General features: G+C 35.1%; 1 protein-coding gene across 13 annotated transcripts in view; it reads right to left on the bottom strand.

Annotated features, from left to right (window-relative positions):
- NRXN1 (neurexin 1) overlaps positions 1-21383 on the bottom strand; it is a 1086089-nt gene that overhangs the window by 553651 nt on the left and 511055 nt on the right. For all 13 annotated transcript variants that reach the window (XM_081833532.1, XM_081833535.1, XM_081833540.1 and 10 more), the window contains one exon: positions 1219-1341. In XM_081833532.1, the coding sequence (XP_081689658.1) occupies positions 1219-1341 (123 nt within the window). The remainder of the gene's footprint in view (positions 1-1218; positions 1342-21383) is intronic.

A 21383-nucleotide genomic window follows, 5' to 3' on the forward strand; every position in this document is an offset into this window, starting at 1 on the left:
TGAATAAGGGCTTATGCTAACAGCTTTCTGGTTGATTTTCTTTCTCAGAAAACAAGATGATATAACATAGTAGTGGTTTCTAAATGCTCATCTGTGAACCGGCTGCATGAGAGTCCCCTCTGAAGAGATTTTCAACAAACAAATAAAAAAAAAAACCCAAAACCTAAAACAAGACAACAACAACAAAATGAAAAGAACAACAGTTCCTGGGCTCTTCCTAGACTTTCCCTGATGTCAGGCCAGGAACTGGTCCTTTTAAAGCTCTTCAGGTGATTCTGAAATAAAGCTGCACCTACATGTAGAAAAAAGTTCTGGAAAGCCATTAAGGGCTATTGAAATGTAAGATAGTAAAGACAGCTAGAAGTTGGTAGTTTGGTTCATTTGAACTCAGAAATGATTCTCTCGAAAGTTAAAATCCCACACATGCTATTTCCACATTGACAGAATCAACTGATCTCTGATCATGGGAACCCCTTAGGAATGAATGTGGGACACACTTCCCTGCTTCACAAGGACTTTCTTGTACATTGTTCCAAAATAATTAATAATTTTAGAGATGTTCCCTAAAAAAAGAAAAGACTTAATATCCCAGTGGGTCATGTGCTTGGAGTTATTTTCAGCAGAGAGAACAAAGGTGCACCAATTCCTCTTTCATTCGGTTTCCCTAAGTCCCTGGGGGGTGGACTTTTATACAGTTCACCTCAGTGAGGAATCTACATATCAGGGATTGAACATGACATCTTTAATATTAGAGTTTAACCAACTGAGGTAAATGGCCAGACTTCTAATGCTAAAGTGGTTCATCCGACAGAATGCCAGCATATCTATCAATTTCCCTAGACACTAAAAAGTATAACTTGCGGCTGTTCATTGCCAAAATATATAAAAAAACAAAGAAATTAAACAGAGATTGGCATGTAAACAATGACTTCAATATTTTATGAGGCCCTAAGATATTTATCAAGCCACAACACTGAAATATGTAACATCTTCTTAAATTACAGGAAAGAACATGACATGAAAGTATTGCTCATTTGAGAGAAAAAACATTTAACATGCTGCTTATTAAATGTCACTGTTGCTGGAAAAATTGGAACGAAAAAATGAACTGTGTGTATCAGCGTCAAGTTGTGTAGTTGGTTTTCATAGTCACCTGTAAGAAATGGGAAGGACTAAAGCTTCAGCAAAAGAAAAAGCAATGGAAACAGGGGGATTTACCTGTCATGGCCTGTTGGTCATCCACGGTTAACTTTAAACTTTTTCCTCGACGGACCACACGCACTGTGTGCCATTCGTTATCATTGAGGTTATAGCCGGCAAAAAGGGTCTCGGGACCTTTGCCTGTAGAATATGCCAAACAGTCATTATGGACACTCAGAATCAGTCAAGCAAATGAACCTCACAGAGAGTGAGAGAAAGAGACAAAGTAAGGGGTGTGGGAAGCACAGGAGAGGGAGGAGAGACAAGAGAGAAAGAAATGAGAGAGAGGTGAGAGAAGAGACTGGCTGGATCAATTTTCAAGCCCATTAGAGTCAGAGCAAGCAAGGAAAATGACAAGTTAACAGACATTCAGGTGTGACACTTTGAGAAGAATCTTTAACATTATGCATTGATCAGACAAGTGAATGAACCTTGTTGTCATAAATAGGCACAGTCAATATAGCATCGGGAAGCCTCCCAAATTTACACACACTTGCTTGTTGTTGTTGTTGTTTTTCCCAGGGAATTCTCCGATCTTTGCAGTTATGGCTTTCTTATTAATGAAGCAGATAGCAGTGTTGTAGCCTCTGACTTCTGGGAGAGAGCCGACCATAAGTAATTAGCTAAGTATCTTCAGCCAGAGCAACTAGCCGATTAGATTCTGGTGAGGAGACTGCGCTGGGCGGGGTTGTGTGATGGCTACTCTTGACTCTTACATCACGTACCTCCAATGTTCATTAAATTCTTAAGTTTATGGAATGTCGTATCTAAAAACTAAGTCTAGTGGAGTGGGTTTAGATAAAAGTATTGACTCGTAGGAAATGAAAAAAAAAGGTTACAGCCAATTAAGGTCTAAGTGTTGGGTGGGAAGGAAGAAAGAAAAGTGAGATTGAACAGCACTAGAGGGCAGGAATTCCCAGCTGAGGACCAAAAGAAAAAAGGCAAGAAATGTAACCACCTGGGAAAGGAGCTGCCAGTGAATCTATGTAAATCCATACAAATGGATTACAAATGGATTTACATTGGCTTGGAACAGACAAATCATTTCAGAAAGTTGTTTTGTGGAAATTACTGAAATGACAAAGTTAGACAAACATCCCTATTCCACGTAAAAACAAAGCAAGGGAAAAAAAAACTTTAATATGCCTGGAGATTTTTTAATTAAAAAAGTATTTCCACTAATCTGACACTATGATTCACAGAGAAAAAGTAATGAGACGTTTTTAAAGATACATTATTTGGGGATGGATTTTCCCCCTGTTTTCCAACTACTGAAATGTGTTGGTATGCTAAAATAATGGAAGACGTGACATCACTGAGTTTCATGACTTTCAACAGATTCAGGATCAGGGTTGGGTTCATAATTTCTTCAACCAAATTCTACCAGCAAAACCAATCAATGTCCAAGACTCATAGGAGGACATAGAAAAGGCCAAGAAGGAGAAAGAGAAGGAAAGAAAGAAAGAAAGAAAGAAAGAAAGAAAGAAAGAAAGAAAGAAAGAAAGAAAGAAAGAACTAACAGAACCAAGTAGAAGAACCTCAGTAGTCCATCCAACAGCAGATCATTGTTTGCTTTTGGTATTGCTGGCTATCCTGATTTCTCTCTTAGGATATAACAGGAGCAAGCTCCGCTTTTCTTGGTTGGGGTTTCTCTGGGGCTTAAACAAACCAGTGGGATAAGCTAAATTTTGCAGGAGGAACTGCTTCATGTCTTTAAAAGAAAGCATCATTAAGATGAGAAATAATCTTTTTGTTTCTTCAGAAAAGTTAAATTACACATCCGGATACATGAATAAAAACGAGTCTAGACAGAGCAGTTTTGAGAGATTGATCACTAAATAACTAGAGGAAGCCTCTTAGTTCAGCAACTGCAAAAAAAAAAAAAAAGGCAAAAAAAAAGCTTTGAGACCAAATGTTGAAAGCAAGTTCCACGATCAAAGGAACTCTTTCTAGTTTCAACAGTGAAGAAAGAAGCGCTTAATAACTCTGCAGAATCTTAGTATCCTACTGGCAGCAAGGGTCATTCTTAGTTTTGATCTTTGAAAAGAGAATATATCATGTTAAAGTTATTTTTATAGGGAAGACTTTTTCTCTTAGAAACATGTGCTTTTGAAGCAGCTTCACTCCCGTTCTCTTAATTTTAAAAGTGTTTTGTCAAGAAAAAGAAGCTTAGGGATGATATCATCATTTTACCACATTCTGGGCTTGATCTTGCTCTCAAGGCATAATGCTTAATCTACGAAACAACTATTTCCGTAACAACAGGCCAAAATCCAATTAAAAATAACCCTTTGGTTCATAAAAATCTCTGTAGGCCCACTTGAAGCTCCTTTCTTGCATTATTAAAAATGTGAAGAGATTGATTTTGGAAGACAAGGTTTTAAAAAATGCACTTAATATTCTCAGTTCAAAACAGTATTGTTATTTGTGCAACTTGAAGTGTAATGGACAAGGAGTTAAGAATTGTGGTTGCTAGCCCTTGATTTGCTACTAAGAAAGAAGTTGGGCCGGTAAATATTATTATGTGCCAGGCATTTTGTCTGTTAACTTATTTCATCTTTACATTGTTAACATTTTGCAGATGTGGAACTGAAGGCCTAGGAAACTAAAACTTCTTGCCTCAAGGTCACACAGCTAAAATGTGATAGAAAAGTGTTCCATTCTAGGTTTAAAGGACTCAAAGCCTACATGCTTTCACCTGCATTAGCCTGCCTCCTAACTATATGACCTTTGGCTAGAAGCAAAACTTCTCAGTTGCCCTACATCTAAATGAAGGGGATGGGAAACCTGCTTTTTGTTATGACTTCCCGCTTGCTCTACAGAATGATCACAATCTTACACACCCTCTGCATAAGTCATGGTAGATGGAAACCTCTAAAACGGCATACCATACCTCCAAACGTACTAAAGGCATGATATAGAAGAAGGGCCATCATTTTGGGACTGAGTCCACATAATTAGCAGGGTTTTTAAAAATGATTTTATTTATTTATTTGAGAGAGAGGGAGAGGGAGCAGAGGGAGCACGAGCAGAGGGAGAAGCAGACTCCCTGCCGAGCAGGGAGCCCGATGCGGCACTCGATCCCAGGACTCTGGGATCATGACCTGAGTTGAAGGCAGATACATAGTCGACTGAGCCACTCAGGCTCCCCCATAATCAGCAATTTGCTAAAACATACAGTTTTTGGTTGTGTCAACAAACCTACTTACGAAAGGGAGGAAATGGTGTGGATGATATCTGTAATGCCTTAGAGATCTCACACTCTCACATTTAAAACCTATGGAATTGGTAAAGAAAGGTGGCTTCACTGTTTTAATTTTGAGTTTGAGAGTCCTTTGTCCTGTTGTAAAAATGTTAATGGCAAAATTATAGTCCCTACAACCATGGATGATCTGAATTCCTTTTGAGATTTCCTCTTCTTTAGAGGATATCAAAATACTGGCAGTAACATCTTTCTCCCAGCATTAATGTGAATGTTATGGGCTGCATGTTCATTGGTTGAAGCCCTAATCCCTCATGTGATGGTGTTAAGAAGGCGGTGGGGCCTTTGAGGGGTGATGAGGTTTAGATGAAGTCATGAAGGTAGAGCCCCATGACAGGATGGGTTATCTGAGAAGACGAGACATCAGAACTCTTTCTCTCCATCATGGAAGGACACAGAAAGAAGGTGGCAATCTGCAAGCAAGGAAGAAGGCTCTCACCGAGAACCAAACCTGCCAACAGTGACCTTGGACTCACAGTCCAGAACTATGAGAAATGAATGTTTGCCGTTCAAGTCACACAGTCCATGGCATTTGTTATAGGAGTCCAAGTAGACATAGTAAGCAATATTCTAAAGATTTTAAAGAAAGCCAATAGCATTGTTTCTATTTTAAAGATAATCATTCCTTATGTTTTGAAGGGAGTTAATATTTGTTTGTAATTTTACACTTGATTCCCACTGTAACCTATTATTTAAGTCATAGAGATTTTTTCCCCCATATTTTAGTTAAGAAAGAGGATTTAGAAAGGTTGAGTGTATTATTATAAGACTCAGAGTCAGTAAGGAGTGGAATTAAGACTGAGATCTTGAGGTCTTCCAAGCCCCTTCTAGTGTCCTTTCCACAGGCCCCAAAATGATCTGCAGACAGTAAAAGAAAGGTACAGTGTGGCTGAATGACAACAGCTAATATTTAACCAGACTGGATCACAAGTCAGCTCTATAGGATAATGCTGTGTTAAAGAATTTTAGAACTAGAAGGGATGTGGGAGGTAGAGCAGCCCACGGAGCCGTCTACAAACACCTTGAGGTCCGAAGCAATTAGATGATGTTCTGCTATTTAAATGAAGAGTCCAGTTCCCCAGACTAGCAGTCTAGTGAAATTTCTTTAAATTATTCTGCCATTATATTATGCTGAACTAGACTGAACTTCTTGAAGAACACCAAGATCTGACTCTATGATTTGGTCCATGACTGTGATTTGTTCTGCATCTAAAGTGAAAGTCAGGCAAGAATAAATAATGCTTCCTAACAGTATTTAACAGGGCTTAAGTTATGGTATAAGTGTTTGTTTTCTAGTTGGTGGTATCCACTAGGTTTTCTGGTGACTCTGTAGCTAACAGTTTTTAATTTACATTCATTTAAATAATTTAAAGTCATTCATTACAGATGGAAGTAGACACAAAAACATTTCAGTTTTCCTCAGTCTAGTTCAACTTGATTGTCCTTTTATAACCTACCCATGTAAGAAGTTCATCTGTCTTTACAATTTTACCCCTAAGAAGGGTTGAAGATAACCTCAACTTGAGGCATAGGACAGAGAGGAAGGGGGTGTGTGTGGGAGTGAGGGGTGGAGTCAGTAGTTAGTCATACAGATCCTTCTTTGAAATCTACTACTACAGAGCCTTGATTGAACCACTAGGACTTGATAAAAGATGATAGCTGTTTTTGACCAGATTAGTAACCACATTTGCTAGTTACTTTCTACCTTCATTTTCACTATAGGAGGGGATGGTGGAGAAAATTGGATTTTTTCCCTAGGTCTTCTATCAACAAATTATGTCACCTTAAGTAAGTCATTTATCTTTTCTGTTCCTCATATTTCATCTATAAAATGAGGATACTTGGTAGGAACATAACAAAAATACTCTCCTGTAAGCCAACTTAATAAACATTTTGTCATTCTTGGAAGGAAGAGAACTAGCCTTGTACCATTTCCAACCTTGTGGCAACATGAAAGAGTACAATATTATAGTGAAGTTCTCTAAATTCATGAGATGTAATTATTATCATTGGCAATTTCATCATTTTTATTTTGACATGGATAGACAGAAGACAGAGAGAACTTCACCGAGTTATTCTAGGCCCAGAATTACTAAGCTCAAATGAAACCAGTAGGACAATATTGATATATACTAACAAATCTGTTTATTAATTTATGTAGTCAAATTTTAAGGAGGAGAGCTGTTTTTGTCATCTTGGTATCACTCAGAATTTAGTACCAAATAATCAGGAAATGGTCAGTCAGGAGCAGGAAATGCACCATTATGTACCGGGATATACCCTTGCTTAATGAAGGGCTTCACTCAGGAAACTAAATCACAGATCAGAGGGTTATGTGGTGAAATAGTGATCTTTAAGAAACCCTTTCTTTTAACTATAGTAATTTATTCTCTCCTCTGTTTAAAGAATCAGATCAGGACTGGGCAGTGTTGGAGACTCTGACCCAGTATCTCTCTAAGCTTGCCTTATTTCAGAACAAATATAGTTGTGCAATGTGAAAATCCAGAAGCTAAACTGGGGCAGTGATTTTATTATTATTTTTTTAAAATCAGTGGAATTATTTTTTTTTCTACCTGTAATCTTGCATAAAGAACATAAAAATGATGTAAAATGGCAGTTGCCCTGCTACTTAAAAAGCAAGCTAACCTGGTCCCTGAGGCACCACCCAGAACACTTGGACTCTACAGAATCTTCTAGCTGGTTCATTTCTCCCTTTAGAAAAAGGATTTTCTTTATCAGAAAACACCAGAAAGGCTTTTAAAAACCATGTGCAAGTAACCCTTTGCTTTTAAAATCAGATTTGATTAAAAAAAAAGTCATTTATGAATTAAAAAAAAAAACAACTATTCTTCCAGAACATCACTGATTATGTATATCAAGGTTCAAAGCTCTTCAAAGCTACTGTTGGGGGCGCCTGGGTGGCTCAGTCGGTTGGGCGTCTGCCTTTGGCTCAGGTCATGGCTCCTGTTCCCCCTGCTTGTGTTCCCTCTCTCGCTGTCTCTCTCTCTGTCAAATAAATGAATAAAATCTTAAAAAAAAAAAAAAAGCTACTGTTGTTAGTCTATGTACAATATCCTCTTGCATGAGTTCTCAACACACCCTTAATTGCACTGTCCAAATTTATAGGCTCTCTTCTGAAGATTTTGTAGGCCATTTCCTCCTAGGTCATGTGAGTTATGGAATAGGCTGCCTCTCCTTATTTCTAGCCATAAGGAAACCAAGATTTAGGATTTGTGCTTAATTTGATCAACTAGATTATTTTCCTTCCTTTAACTTTTCTTTTCTTTCTTTCTTTCTTTTCTCCCTTTGTTTCTTTTTTTGCATACTGGCTTTTCTCTGCAATGAATTTTTTAAAATACTTTTGTTAATCACTTTAAATTCTATTTGGAAGTATTGCGGCATAAATCAGTAAGTTAATTTATTTAATGAAGAAAAGAATAGCTTCTAAGAGATGTATACATAATTAATCCAACTCTCCCTTGTTACAGATAGTTCCATGGGAGGTTAGTCTATATTTCCAACAAGATTAAATGAGCCTTCATTGACCAATATCAGGTTTGTTTGCAAGTGTACTTAATTAATTTTCATATTTGTGATGTATATTTTTTGAACCAAAATATACATAATAAATGCACATAATACTAATTTTAGATCCTTTTTGGAAGATAGCCTTGTGTGAAAATGTTTTTGTGAAACCACTTATACTAGTTTTTGAATGTGGGGGGAAAAATAGTAAAGAGCAATAGAGAAGAATGAACAAAGCTAAGGGATCTATGAAGCAATGTGATCAAAGATGTTTAGTAGACGAAAATGACAGCTGTCTCCGGATGAATGGATGTGGCTGGAGAAAAGCAAACCCATACCAATTAAACTTTGATTTTTAAAGCACTTAGATGTATGGGCCACAAAGCTAAGATTCTTATATACCCTTTAGGTCAAATTTCTCTACTGGTATATTTTATTTAATTTATTTATTCTTTTAAGATTTTATTTATTTATTTGACAGAGAGAGACACAGCAAGAGAGGGAACACAAGCAGGGAGAGTGGGAGAGGGAGAAGCAGGCTTCCCGCCGAGCAGGGAGCCCGATGTGGGGCTCAATCCCAGGATCCTGGGATCACGACCTGAGCCGAAGGCAGACGCTTAACGACTGAGCCACCCAGGCATCCCTAAAGTAGTTACTTTAAAAAAATAATCTAACTTCTGCTTTAAAAAAGAAAGAAGAAGGAGGAGGAGGAGGAGAGGGAAGAGGAGAAGGAGGGGAGAAGGAATAACTCCTCATTAAATGTTGCTATGTTATCTTTCTCCATGCCTAGATATTGGGCTGGGAGCAAAATTCTTTTGTTTATATTTCTCACATGAACCAGTTAGGGAATTTAATTATAAATTAAAATTAGACACATGAAAATTGTACTTCCAAATTCTTCTTCTGCTATTCACTAACATTACTAGGGGAAAGACCGACAACATAATTTGCGAGCCCAGTACAAATTGAAAATGTGGGACTGCTGTTCAAAATGAATAATTTTTGGACAGTTATAGCCGACCTTGAATTCAAGCACAGGTCCTTCTAAGCATAGGGCCATGGGCGACTACGCAAATTGCACGCTGTTGAAGCCAGCCCTGATTAGGAGAATTAAGTCTTGTGCTTATTTATTTTTAAAGTTTTGTTTAGCTCTATATTCAGAAATGTGCAGACAAGGCTGGAAGCAAAACAATGCATTTATTCACTTAAGAGGTGCAGCTGGGTCACCTCCCCCATACTGTCTGCACTTAATGGCGAGACCTCTGGGGTATCAGAGAAGATGTCTCAGAGCTGTCTTCCTGGCCAAGTCTGGTGCCCATCAGTCAGGACCTGGGCTTGGTGACAGACTAATAATTATCCTAACAATCATGAAGAGGAGCTCCTTGCCAAGCCATGTACTCGTCCCTCTTCTCTATCTCTCCTCAACATCTCCTCAATTTAGTTGAGAATACATCCTTGACAACTATTCAGACTGTCTTTATGAAGAGAGCTACTTGCCTTTTCTGTGCAAACAAGGTGCTGTGTATAGAGTCCTAAGGATAGACACATTTCTTTATACTAAAAATACTAGAAATACCCTTCCTTAATTAAAAAGTACTTGAGCAAATCATAGAATGTCAGACATGAAGCTTTCAGATGTTAGTTTTTCAAAAATGAACACGAACAACAGGAGAAAGGCATTTTATAAACTAATTTCTCTGGAGAAATAAAATAGTAACATGCTAATTAATTACATTTTATTTGTTTTGGTTAGGTTGTTATTTAAATCTGCCCTTGTGTTTTTAAAAGTGCTAGAACCCTATATCTTGGTCTGGTGCATGTGTTCTGGACACACAGGTTTGGTTTTTATCCTAGTTCCATAAGTTACTAGCTGTGTGAACTTGGGTGATCTATTTAAGTTCTCTGGGCCTCAGTATTTATATCTGTAAAATAAGCTAGTAATAGGGATACTTCACAACACAAATAGATTTAATGCATTTGAATAATTTAAAGCAATGCCTAGTACACAGTAAGCCCTCAGTTATAGTAATAATATTATTTTCACTATTATATTATCGCTATTATTATATTTTCCCTTCAGTGGGTTCAAATTTCAAAGAAAATATCACACATCTATAGCTCAGTGCCATGAACATAATAGCCATTCACTAATTATTTACTGAATGGGTCTATTTGTTTAGAGTTTGTTGGTGTGTGTGTGTGTGTGTGTGTGTGTGTGTGTGTGTGTGTTAAAGGAAATATCTCCTGATATTGAATTAAGCCAAACAGTTAAAGAAAAAATAACTCCATTAACTTTTAATGCTTACATTCACTAAAAAGTATCAGGAAATAGAAAGCTTCATCCTTTTGTTTTCCTATTTGGCAGCACAGAATCTGGTAAGTCGTACAGTTGGAGAGCTTGGGTGACTCAGTTATCTGGCTAATTATTTGGACAGCTTTTTTGCTCAGTTCCCTTGAAAATAAATTTAATATTGTGTAGAGCCTGTGAGAGCAAAATAGCCTAAGGCTAGCAGTCAATAATTTCCAAATGCAAAGAAAACAGTTGGTTTAAGAATTGAGGTATTCAAGAATTAATGAGTGATTATAAGAAAACATTGGCATTGTCTGCAAAAAGATCTGACCTTGGAGAGCTGTTGGAAACACCCTGCAGAGACTCCTCTGCCATTTTCCTAACAATCCTCTTCTATTATCTACAAAATAAACTTTAGTATATGTAGCTGCCTCACCTCCTCCTCCATTTCTGGCTTAATATCATAGCTCTAGGCAAATGAATCAACAAGGTTTAAATCATCTACTAAGAAACATTTAGCCTCTATAGCATTAACATTGATTGTACCCATTTATGACAGACCAGGATAAGTATCTCTGATGTAAATAATTTTCAATGTGAAAAACAGACATCTTAAGAAATATAAATTACCTTTTAAGAATATAATTATGTTTACAACACAGTAAAAATGAACACAGATTATATAAATATATTGTTCAAAGAATGTTTTAAAATAACTCTAAATCTAATCTAGCTCGACTGGCAAGTTTAAGAAGAAGCGTAATAATATAAACTAATATACTGAAAGAAAAAATTTGGACTGTGACTTTATTTTAAGGAAAAAAGGTCATTTCCAAGAAATGCTTATCACATAATAGGATAGCTTGCAGGTATATTAAGTACTAAATAGTTAATGTGCTTTTAAGTAAGCATTATAAATGGAAAATTTATTCAGTGTTGGTATGACATGAAAAGAAAAGGATTGTATTGATTTACAGTGATTAACACATCTTATGCAATACTTACAAAATGTCAAACTATCTGAATGAAAAAAATGAAAAAGCATACGGATATTGAGCATTCGGAAATTTACAAATATTTGGTAATTCACTAAAAAGCCATGGGATTAGAGTATGAAACACAGAGATTATTTAATTAAATATATCATTCTTTATCTGACTATTATAATAGTTATAGAATTTCTTTTTATAAGAAGGCCAAGAAGAATGCATATTTTTGTATAATACAAGCAAAGATGGCTTTACCTGTGTTTTATTTTCCATATCTTAATATAAGTGCATTGGAATATCTTTAAAGACTGAATTTATAAAATTTAGCTCTCCCTCACTATTTTTGGGATATTCCTGAACAAACTTTCTCCAAAAATAAAAAGCATAGTAGAAGAAATAAATAAATCTCAGTTCCTGGCTTTGTTGATTTATTTGTCCCCTTCCTTTCTTTTCCCTGGGAAGCCATTATGATGCTTGAAATCCTATTTTTCAGTATTTGTCTTAAATATTATGAAAGTATTTTTTTAATAAAACACATTCTAAGGAATATAAGAAATATTTTGTCTTTAGAAATGTTGAACTATAGCCATCTCATTTGTTTTGGTCTTTTTTTCTTTCCTCAATGACTGCATCAAAGATAGCTATGGACAAGTAACACATGAAAATTCATCCATCCATCATATAAAAATTGGAATAATAATATGTGTTCTTTCCCAAGCAATGATATGATGACTTACAAATTTAATAATGCAATAACAGATAGTGTTAACCTGATTGTTTTCTTATATTGTCATTAGCTTATTTATCAGGCTAATTTGTCATTAAGTGCTATGATTTAGTTATTGAGTGCTAAGACTTTATTCAACCATTTATTTTAGTAATGGGAAAAATATTGAGATTGCTCCTTTATTTGAAGGTGTCTCTGGGTCAAAGTCTTCTGAAATGAATGGCCTGCCTTCCTGTCCTGGAAGTGTTCTGAAAAGGTGCTTGTCCAACGATAGCAACAGTTATTAGCAATTAAATCTTATGTCAAGTTAACTTGCTCAATCGGAGGAAATAGTGTTTGCAGTTTCCTTGGAGCTGGTCTACCAACTGCTAGAAGTAATGTTATGTCTGCATGCTTGTTCCTGGTCAATCTTCCTATGATAAGATTACGTCAGTTAGGCTTTCACTTAGTGGATTACAGTCAATGATAAATTACAGCAATGCATCTGTAAGTATCTTTTCATTCATGGTTATTCCAATCTGGTTTGTTTCTCAAGATCTTGCTCACAGATGCTTCTAATCAGCTTTAATTGACTGCTCTGAGATCACTGATGAATCATAATAGAACTTACTTTTGTACATATATGTTTTCTCTCTATTTTATCTTTCTTCAACTGGCTCAATGACCTGGACCTGCTTTATATTACTTTGGCAGAAAGTCATTATCAGGTCCTACCTCCATTTTGGTCCACCTATTTCAACATTATTAGGTGAATATGTATGTAGTCCAAGGGAATTTGCATAACTTATTAAATCATTTATTTTTTATTTTCTTTTACTGGACACCTTCATAATGCATGAAAAATCAGTAATAGCAATTTTAAGTCATACCATTATAGTTTATTAGTTCTATAATATTTGGGTTTTAATTTCCTTTGTACCTATTGAAATGTAAAATGTTTCAGAATTCTTTGGATTTTTTAGTAGTACACATTTATTTATAGTCAAAATTTCTTGATTTCCAAAATGGGTTGATTTTTTTTTCCATGTATCTGACAATTTAATGAGTGCCTATATTCACAGGCTGGCTATATATTTGTATGCAAATTTTAAAAGAGAATTGATCATTCTTACTCTAAATCCTAAATTTCCAAGGCAATTTTAAGTATAATAATTATCTATAGAAAAAGGCAATTGACTTTGAAATTTATTTCAATAGTACTTTGCACTAAATCTTTCAAGTCTTTATTTATACCGATGTCCTGGGAAGGGTGATGGGAGGATAAAGAATTCTCACAACTTTATGAGTGATGCATTCCAAGAACAAGTAACAACGAGCAAATAATCCAGTATTAACTGCAAATTAAAAAATGGTAATTTAAATACCTTTAGAATTTCTTACTTTATCTTTCGGGAAGCTGTTTTCATAATGCACTTCTTATCCATCTTGCTCTTTGCTTCCATTGGTAACAAGTGAGCGTTGAGCACACTGAACTTTTCAATTTTCAAATTCTTTGATGGCCCCATTCATTCTCCCCCACCCCGATTTCAAGAGCCTTCCCCAAAGAATGACAAAATACCTGGGCCATTGGAGCTACACTGTGTATTGAACAGCCTTTCAGTTCTTGGGCCCCATTCTAGTCTCCACAAAACCTGTAATGTTGTGACTGGAATGATTTCTTTGTCTGTAGCTACTCTTAGTGTGTTCTTATAATAAACCTTCATTAACTAATATAACCTGAATACATGTCTATTCCTTAAATAATAAAAAAATTAACAAACCCAGAGGTACAATATAAATTAACATAAAATATAATAAAAACAATATTACTATTCTAAAGTAATGACCGATAACAGTCTTCAGGGATTATTTTTAACGAATAGATAAGGATAGTGAGCAAAGTTAAACAAATTCTTTTCAAGCATTCAAAAGTGTATTTTCTTACTAAAATCAAAAAGACAAGAAATAACAAGTGTTGGTGAAGATATGGAGAAAAAGGAACACTTGTGTACTATTGGTGGGAATGTAAATATGTGCAGCCTTTGTGGAAAACAGTATGGAGGTTCCTCAAATAATTAAAAATAGAATTACATATGATCCAATAATTCCACTATGGGTATTTACCCAAAGAAAAGAAAAACACTAACTTGAAAAGATATATGCACCCACATGTTCAATGCAGTATTATTTACAATAGCCAAGATATGGAAACAACCCAGTGTCCATTCATAGATGAATGGATAAACAAGATGTGGCGTGTGTGTATGTGTGTGAGTGCACGACATGTATAGGAATATACATATAGGAATGTTATGCAGCAATAAAAAAGGATGAGATCATGCTATTTGTGACAACATGGATGGACCTAGACAGGGCATTATGCTAAGTGAAATAAGTCAGACAGAGAAAGACAAATACCATATGATCCCACTTATATGTGGAATCTGAAACACACACACACACAGACATGAATAAACAAGCAAAAAGCAGAATTAGACCTATAAATACAGAGAACAAACTGATGGTTGCCAGAGGAGAGGGGGTGAGGGGATGGGCAAGATGGTGAAGGGGACTGGCAGATACAGTTTGGAATGAATAAGTCATGGGAATAAAAGGCACAGCATAAGGAATATAGTCAATGATGTTGTAATAGCCTAGTATGGTGACAGATGGAAGCTATACTTGTACTGAGCACAGCATAATGTATAAATTTGTTGAATCACTATGTTGTACATATGAAACTAATGTGACATTGTGTGTCAATTATCCTCAATTAAAAAAATTTTTTTTGAATTTTTAATTTTTTTTCAATGTTTTAAAGTGCATTCTCTTAAGTGGATTAGAAGTACACTTCTATTATCTAGTAAAAGTTTCCAATGGCTTAACAAATTCTTTTTGTATATAGTGAAATAGTTCAGTCTAAAGGTCATTTGAATAAACATAACTTCTGAGTCAGTGGGAACTAAATTCATGAGTTTTTGTTGTAATAAAGAGAGTCTAAAATTCTAGGTTAATATCAAATTATTGAGTGTATAGACATCAATGTAAAATAACATTTTATGTTTTGATGAGTGTTTATATAGTATACCATAATCTTTAGGGAAACTAACTTACTAAATATGAACCTTAGCATTTCTTTGAAACTTAGGCTATGAAATCTTTTACATTTTTTTTTTGCAATTTATCTCAATTTTTTTAAAAAAAATCAGCATTTTCAAATTATGCAAACATCTTCAAATAGCCAAGCTATTTTCTCAGAAAACACTGCCAATTCCATAAGATAGTAACATATATATAAATAATCAAATTTAAAAAAACACCTATTTTTCAAGGCTAAAACTTTTAAAAATCATCAAAGTTCTCCAAGAGCTAAAAAAAAAAATTCACATTCTACGTTTTAAACCATGGTGTGTAAGAATATGTATACTCCTATAAATGGAAGCCAAGCTGGAATGCTTATATTAATCAGATCTGACCCATAGTTAAGTAAACAAAGGCATCATTTTTAAATTATGCATCTATTTCAGCGGGTAGCAGATGCATAATGCCTTTCTAGTGACCATATGAGGAATTGAAATCCATGATCATGATATTTGTTTTCATACTCTCTGATAGATAAGCAATTGATAGGGTGTAAATTGTTAGTGGCTTTCTTTTGAGTAAAATTAGGAATACAAAACTTGTAGAAATTTTGCTTTTTTAATTTAAATTCAATTTAATTAACATATACTGTATTATTAGTTTCAGAGATAGAATTAAGTGATTCATCAATTGCATACAACACCCAGTGCTCATTACATCAAATGCCCTCCTTAATGCCCATCACCCAATTACCCTATCCTCCCACTCCCTTCCCCTCCAGCAACCCTCAGTTTGTTTCCTAGAGTTAAGAGTCTCTTATGGTTAATCTCCCTGTTTTTGTCCTCTGTTATTTTTCCTTTCCTTCCCCTAAAACTTGTAGAAAATTTTCTAATCTGTATTTCTCTATACTACTAAAATGAGTGCCATGGCATGGTGCTTTTGATCATCATTGAATATTAAGTCTGTCCTAAAAATTGTAGACTGTTTTAAATAGAAGTTACTGAGTTTTTTTTAGTCTTTTTTATTTTTTTAGTAGTTAACTTTCTATGAACCTGAATCAGGGTGTACAAGTAAAAGACAAAATGCTCCAAATACAGAAAATTATTATTGTTTTCTTTAAAACAAATGAAATTTGAATCATGCATCTCACAATGAAATAAACTAAAAGCAAAAAAAAAAAAATCTTATTAATGGCAAGAAATACCTGATTCAAATTTCTATCTTTGATTTTTCTGGATCAATGATAAATGTTGAGATGCTACATCCCTACCAAAAGAAATACATAAATAAACACATGGAAAAGAAAAAAGAATCTCAAAACTGTGAAAGGAGTGATGGATATTTAGAAACCAGCTCTTTCTAATAACACAACAAACAAAAACATCTCACCAACAGGCTGTTGTCTCTTACGTTCAGTGAAACTTGGTTGTATAAAAAAAAAAAAATCCTTTTCACAGAAACCAAGGGAATATCAAATCAGAATGGTTCTTCTGAAACTTTCTAGGCCTTTCTGACAATATCTACCTAGGCCGTTGTTAAAATGCGAAGTTTCAACAATGAAAGAGAATTTGATGAATTCAGTCCCCCCTAATCTGGAATTTTGCCTCACTTTGAGCACAGCCTTTTGCAATAGCAATAAGAAAATGCTTCAATCAATCAATTAATAATTGAGCCTGATTTCAAGAGGAACCTGCACAAAAGAATGGTCTTTTAAAACACTGCAGCATTCTGTATTTGTATATAAACAATGAACAGATTGATTGTTCATGAAAATGGACCCAAGTCTTCTACTTCTCAGGCCCTCTCACTAAGATTTGCCCAACGTAGCCATTTAAATGTGCAGGGAAAAACTGTACTCTTCTTTATAATGCTCATAAATTTAAAATGTGGATAATCCAAATGGGCACTCCTTAAATTTCATTCCAATTTTGATATTTTTCTAAAGACTCATTGTCATGTGCTAATTCCCTTTGTTTTAGCTATTTGCGTTTTTTTTTTTTGTAATCAGAAATCTATGGTCTCAGTATTTTATTTCCCTTAGATTTTTGCTAAAAATAATCATATATTAACTGTCTTTTATTCTCCTTTCCTTAAATCTACTTTCAGCTTAAAAAAAAAAAAAAACCCAAACCAAAAATGACAGTAACCAGTAACTAAAAGAACAAACAAAACTCCTATGTTTTGTATTTGTAAAGTCATCTTCCTTTATTGCTTGAGCAGCCCCTGTCCTAAGCAGATGAAGAGCACCAGTCATGAGAAGGAATGACACAACTCCACAAATCGGGCAACTGTTGCATAGGGCAGGAGCTAGAAGATTCCCTTTCCCAGCTGTCTGCTCTTTAGGCACCAGGCAGTGGCTCTGAACTGAACATTTGCTTCATGTTAACAAGAGCCAGGCCCCAGAAATTTCCTCCTGTCTTTTTAAGGAGCCTGCCAAACGGCAGTCTGATCAAAGCAATCTAATATGGCTTAAGTGCCACTGTTTGACATTTTGCATTCTTTTATTGCTTTCCATTTTTACTACATAAAAAAATGAGTGATAACTAATATCCAGTTGATCTTTTCATTCTGGTAATAAAATGATAATACAAAGATCTTATTATCCACTCCAGATATCCATCACAGTACATTTTCCAATAGCATACTCCTCAGAGTGTTTCTTCACTCTGTCCAAGTGCAAAGTGAGATTAAGTACTCGGCCTCACATTCTCTTTCTCTCTGATACTTTAGACACTGAACTGCAAATAAAAGGAGCTGAACTTCAACCCTTGACATTCTGTCCACATTAATGTGATCTGCAATTTTGTTGTCTTTGCACTAGAGAAACCATTTTCTATGAGAAGCCAAAAATAGTTGGAGGGTCTACCTACTAAAATATTTTGTCAACCCAGAGAATTTTTATTCTTGTAAGAAAACAAGAGGAAACAAAACAGGAGGAAACAATATTGGAAGTGGAGAGGAAGAATATATCTTGGTAGGAAGAAAGATCAGGTGGGCAGGAGAAGAGACACATATACAAGGCATAAAGAATCCAAAATAATGCCAACAAGCAAAACAAACATCAGAGATCATGAGTTTATATTAAAATCAATTTTAAAGTGGATGCAGAGGTGGCCCCAAGCCTTCCTGTGAGCAGGAAGGACATTCTGTAATTATGTCATTGATTTGAAAAGATAAAAACAAACAAACAAAGCAACCAACAAAACCAATAAATAAAAGAAAGCAAAGAAAGAAATACTAACAAAAACGTAAGCATGCAAGTCTCCCTGCATCCTAACATATTTAGTTATTTACAGGACAATTAGGACTCATCTATAGTTGATAGGAACACATTTTGTTTTCAAATGCCCAATGTATTTAAACTGTTAAGGATTATAGCACTAACAAATTTCAAGGTTACGAGAAGAGAGAAAGAATAAAATTTGGGATCATTTAAAGATGCAATATATCATTACAAATCCAAGTCTTCAGAAAAAAATTATAGAGAAATACATAGCCTAATGAGTTTGGGAGTATTGTAGGGAACTACTGGATACCAAATTTAAGATTAAGACTGTCTCGATAACTCTACCTCAGAGTTAACCAAGATACTAGGCTATGTACTTTGGCAGACAAAGAGAATACACAGTAAGAATGCTGGCCAGGACAGATCCAACTAATAATGAATTTGAGATAATTTTGTAAGGATTAGAAAATTTCCTTTGCAATCTTTATAGTTTTTAAAAGATGTATTAAGTCCACTAATATGAATCTAGGGAAGAGACTGTCAGACACGCCTTTTCATGCAAATAATTCATGTGTCAGTCAGGAAAGTACTACTCAATCTGATTTGGATTTTCTCGGTAATAACTTGTTAATGATTAGTTAGTAATTTCTACAATAATTATTTTTTTGTAAAATAGTCTACAACTTGTCTTTTTTTCATTAATTCAAATATTTTTTTCTCTTTATGTTAGAAGAATGTGACTTTAGAGTCCTTTCTCATCTACCTTTATGAAATACTGTCCAGAGAAGAAATGATATGCTCTAAAAGATGGTAGTTCTTTAAGCAACTTCCATACACAATTATTTTATGATGGCAGACTGTTTCTCTCAATATTGGAATATCGATTGAGAAGGCACAAGGAGTCTGACTAGTCCTTTATTTCTATCGTGGATAGAGGAGAGTGGAGAGTGTGAGATAACACACTTCCATGCTCACCTTCCAGGCCATGAATCTGTACAAACTGACCTTAATTTAATTTCAAGTTGCAGATAACAAACATATTTTAGCAATGATACAAGCTAATGGATGTCAGAGAGCTGGGATTGGTCTGACACTGTGTGCAGAGACATCCCATTTGTAATTTGAAAGATCAAAGCATACATTTTGACACTGAGATGACCACTATTCATAGAGAAGGTTCTTTTTTAAAAAGTACCCTCTTCACACATGAAAATAACCTTTTGATTTTTAAATGAAAACAGGCTCTCTTTCCACCTAAACATTCCTGACAGCTTTTCCTATGAGGGGGAAAAATGGTGGCAAGAAAGAATCTGCCAGAGATGCTCTCTGGAATTCAAATCTTCCCTTTCTCCAAGGAACCCAAACAAAAGGCTGTCCTCCCTTGAAGACGCTATTGCTGCATCTAAACTACTCAAACAGAAATGGCTGACAAAGGAACGCACCTGCCATCTCTGATGGTCCCACACATCTGAATACATGAAGCTAGATCATCTTCCCTCTTCACCCACTACCTATTCTTCAAGGGCAAAGATTGGATAGTCTGATAACATATATATTTTCTTTTCCTTATCAAGTAACATCTGCTCTACACTGAGGGCGGGGGATGAAGAAGGATGGAGCCACCAAAGGAAACAGCAGAGCAATTCTGAGTAAGTTTGAGAAGTTTGAAAATGTTTCCATCCAACCTTAATAATTTAGAGTTTAATATTAATTCTCAACCTAAGATAATCTTTTACATTATAGTTTGTATATTTGCTGTGGAAATTTTCTAAAAGATATCACTTGAGTTATCTTTGATATCTTAGGTATGATATAATTTTTAGAGATGGTGGTAGATGCTGGATGACTGTGATTTAATAAATGTACATTCATCTCGGTTTCAGACGAACTTAAAGTTCACAGGGGATGAATGTAATAAATCAGTCACTCAAACTACAATTTATGCTGAGATACAGATATTTCAATTTATATTTTTATGGGGTAGGAAATGCACTCCAGGTGGAAATCTCTGCTTATTTAATTACTGTGAGTTAGATTTGCATTATTTGATATGTAAATTCCTCTCTCTCCTAACTTTGAGTAGTAACATGAATTCTTGATGGAACTTGGGGTTCTTGCCACATCTGCCCACTATTCCCCAAATAAAGGCAAAAGAAAATGAAAGCGTTACCTGCACATCGAATGTTCTTTCCAGTGACTGCTGTCAAGTTAAGGCATTTGCAGTCCTGTCCGAGGTGTGCACTGAAAGCTCACAATCATTCATTTAATTCAAGTAACTTACATGTAATGCATACTCCTTAAAAAGGGAAAAATTTCACTAACCAGCAAAAACCTTTGTCCTCAAAGGTATTATTCTGTGGAATATCCAGAGAAAAAAAGACTGTGCTTAATATTAGAATCTCGTAATATAAGCCAACTGAAGAGAAGTGTCTAACAAGGGTAATTAGACTATAAATATATATTTCATTGGTATAGCTAGAAAACACAGCATCACACTTCATTTAGTTAATTCCCATTGTAGAATTCCAAAACTAGAGTTTATATAGTTACATTTTGTAAATTTAAAAACTCATGCTTTATTGTATGCTTAAGATAAATAAACAAGAGTACATAAAACAGGAGTCTAGAAAGGAGGATTTTCCTCCTACTATTTTCTAAGACTCAGGATGTATCAAGAACATCTATAACTGCATTAAGGCACAAATCTAGCTTCGGGAAAGTATTTCGTGACTGCCACTTTGCCCGCATCAGTGCCTCAGAGCTGAAAGCAAACTGGACCGTGGTGTGAGACTCGCAAAAACTGTGCTCCTTCTCAGGAAGTGTGGGATGGGGTTTGATAGGAGATGATGTAAACCTGGAAAATTCCACTTGTGTGAGAGCTTTGAGAGATTATTTCAGGAACTGTTCTGTTCAAGATGATGTTTAATGCCTTGTATGATAGTTTATCAATTTAATTTTTCATAAGTCATGATTCAGTTACCTTCTTATTGCTATGATTGGAAAGATACACATTTATGTTACTTTAAAATGAATATTAAAATATTCGAAGACAAATCTGAGTTATAAGACGCATGGTGTTTAAAGTAGTATGTATTTCATTAGTA

The sequence above is a fragment of the Leptonychotes weddellii genome, chromosome 10, assembly GCF_054177405.1.
Source record: "Leptonychotes weddellii isolate Sample4059 chromosome 10, ASM5417740v2, whole genome shotgun sequence".
Classification (NCBI taxonomy): domain Eukaryota; kingdom Metazoa; phylum Chordata; class Mammalia; order Carnivora; family Phocidae; genus Leptonychotes; species Leptonychotes weddellii.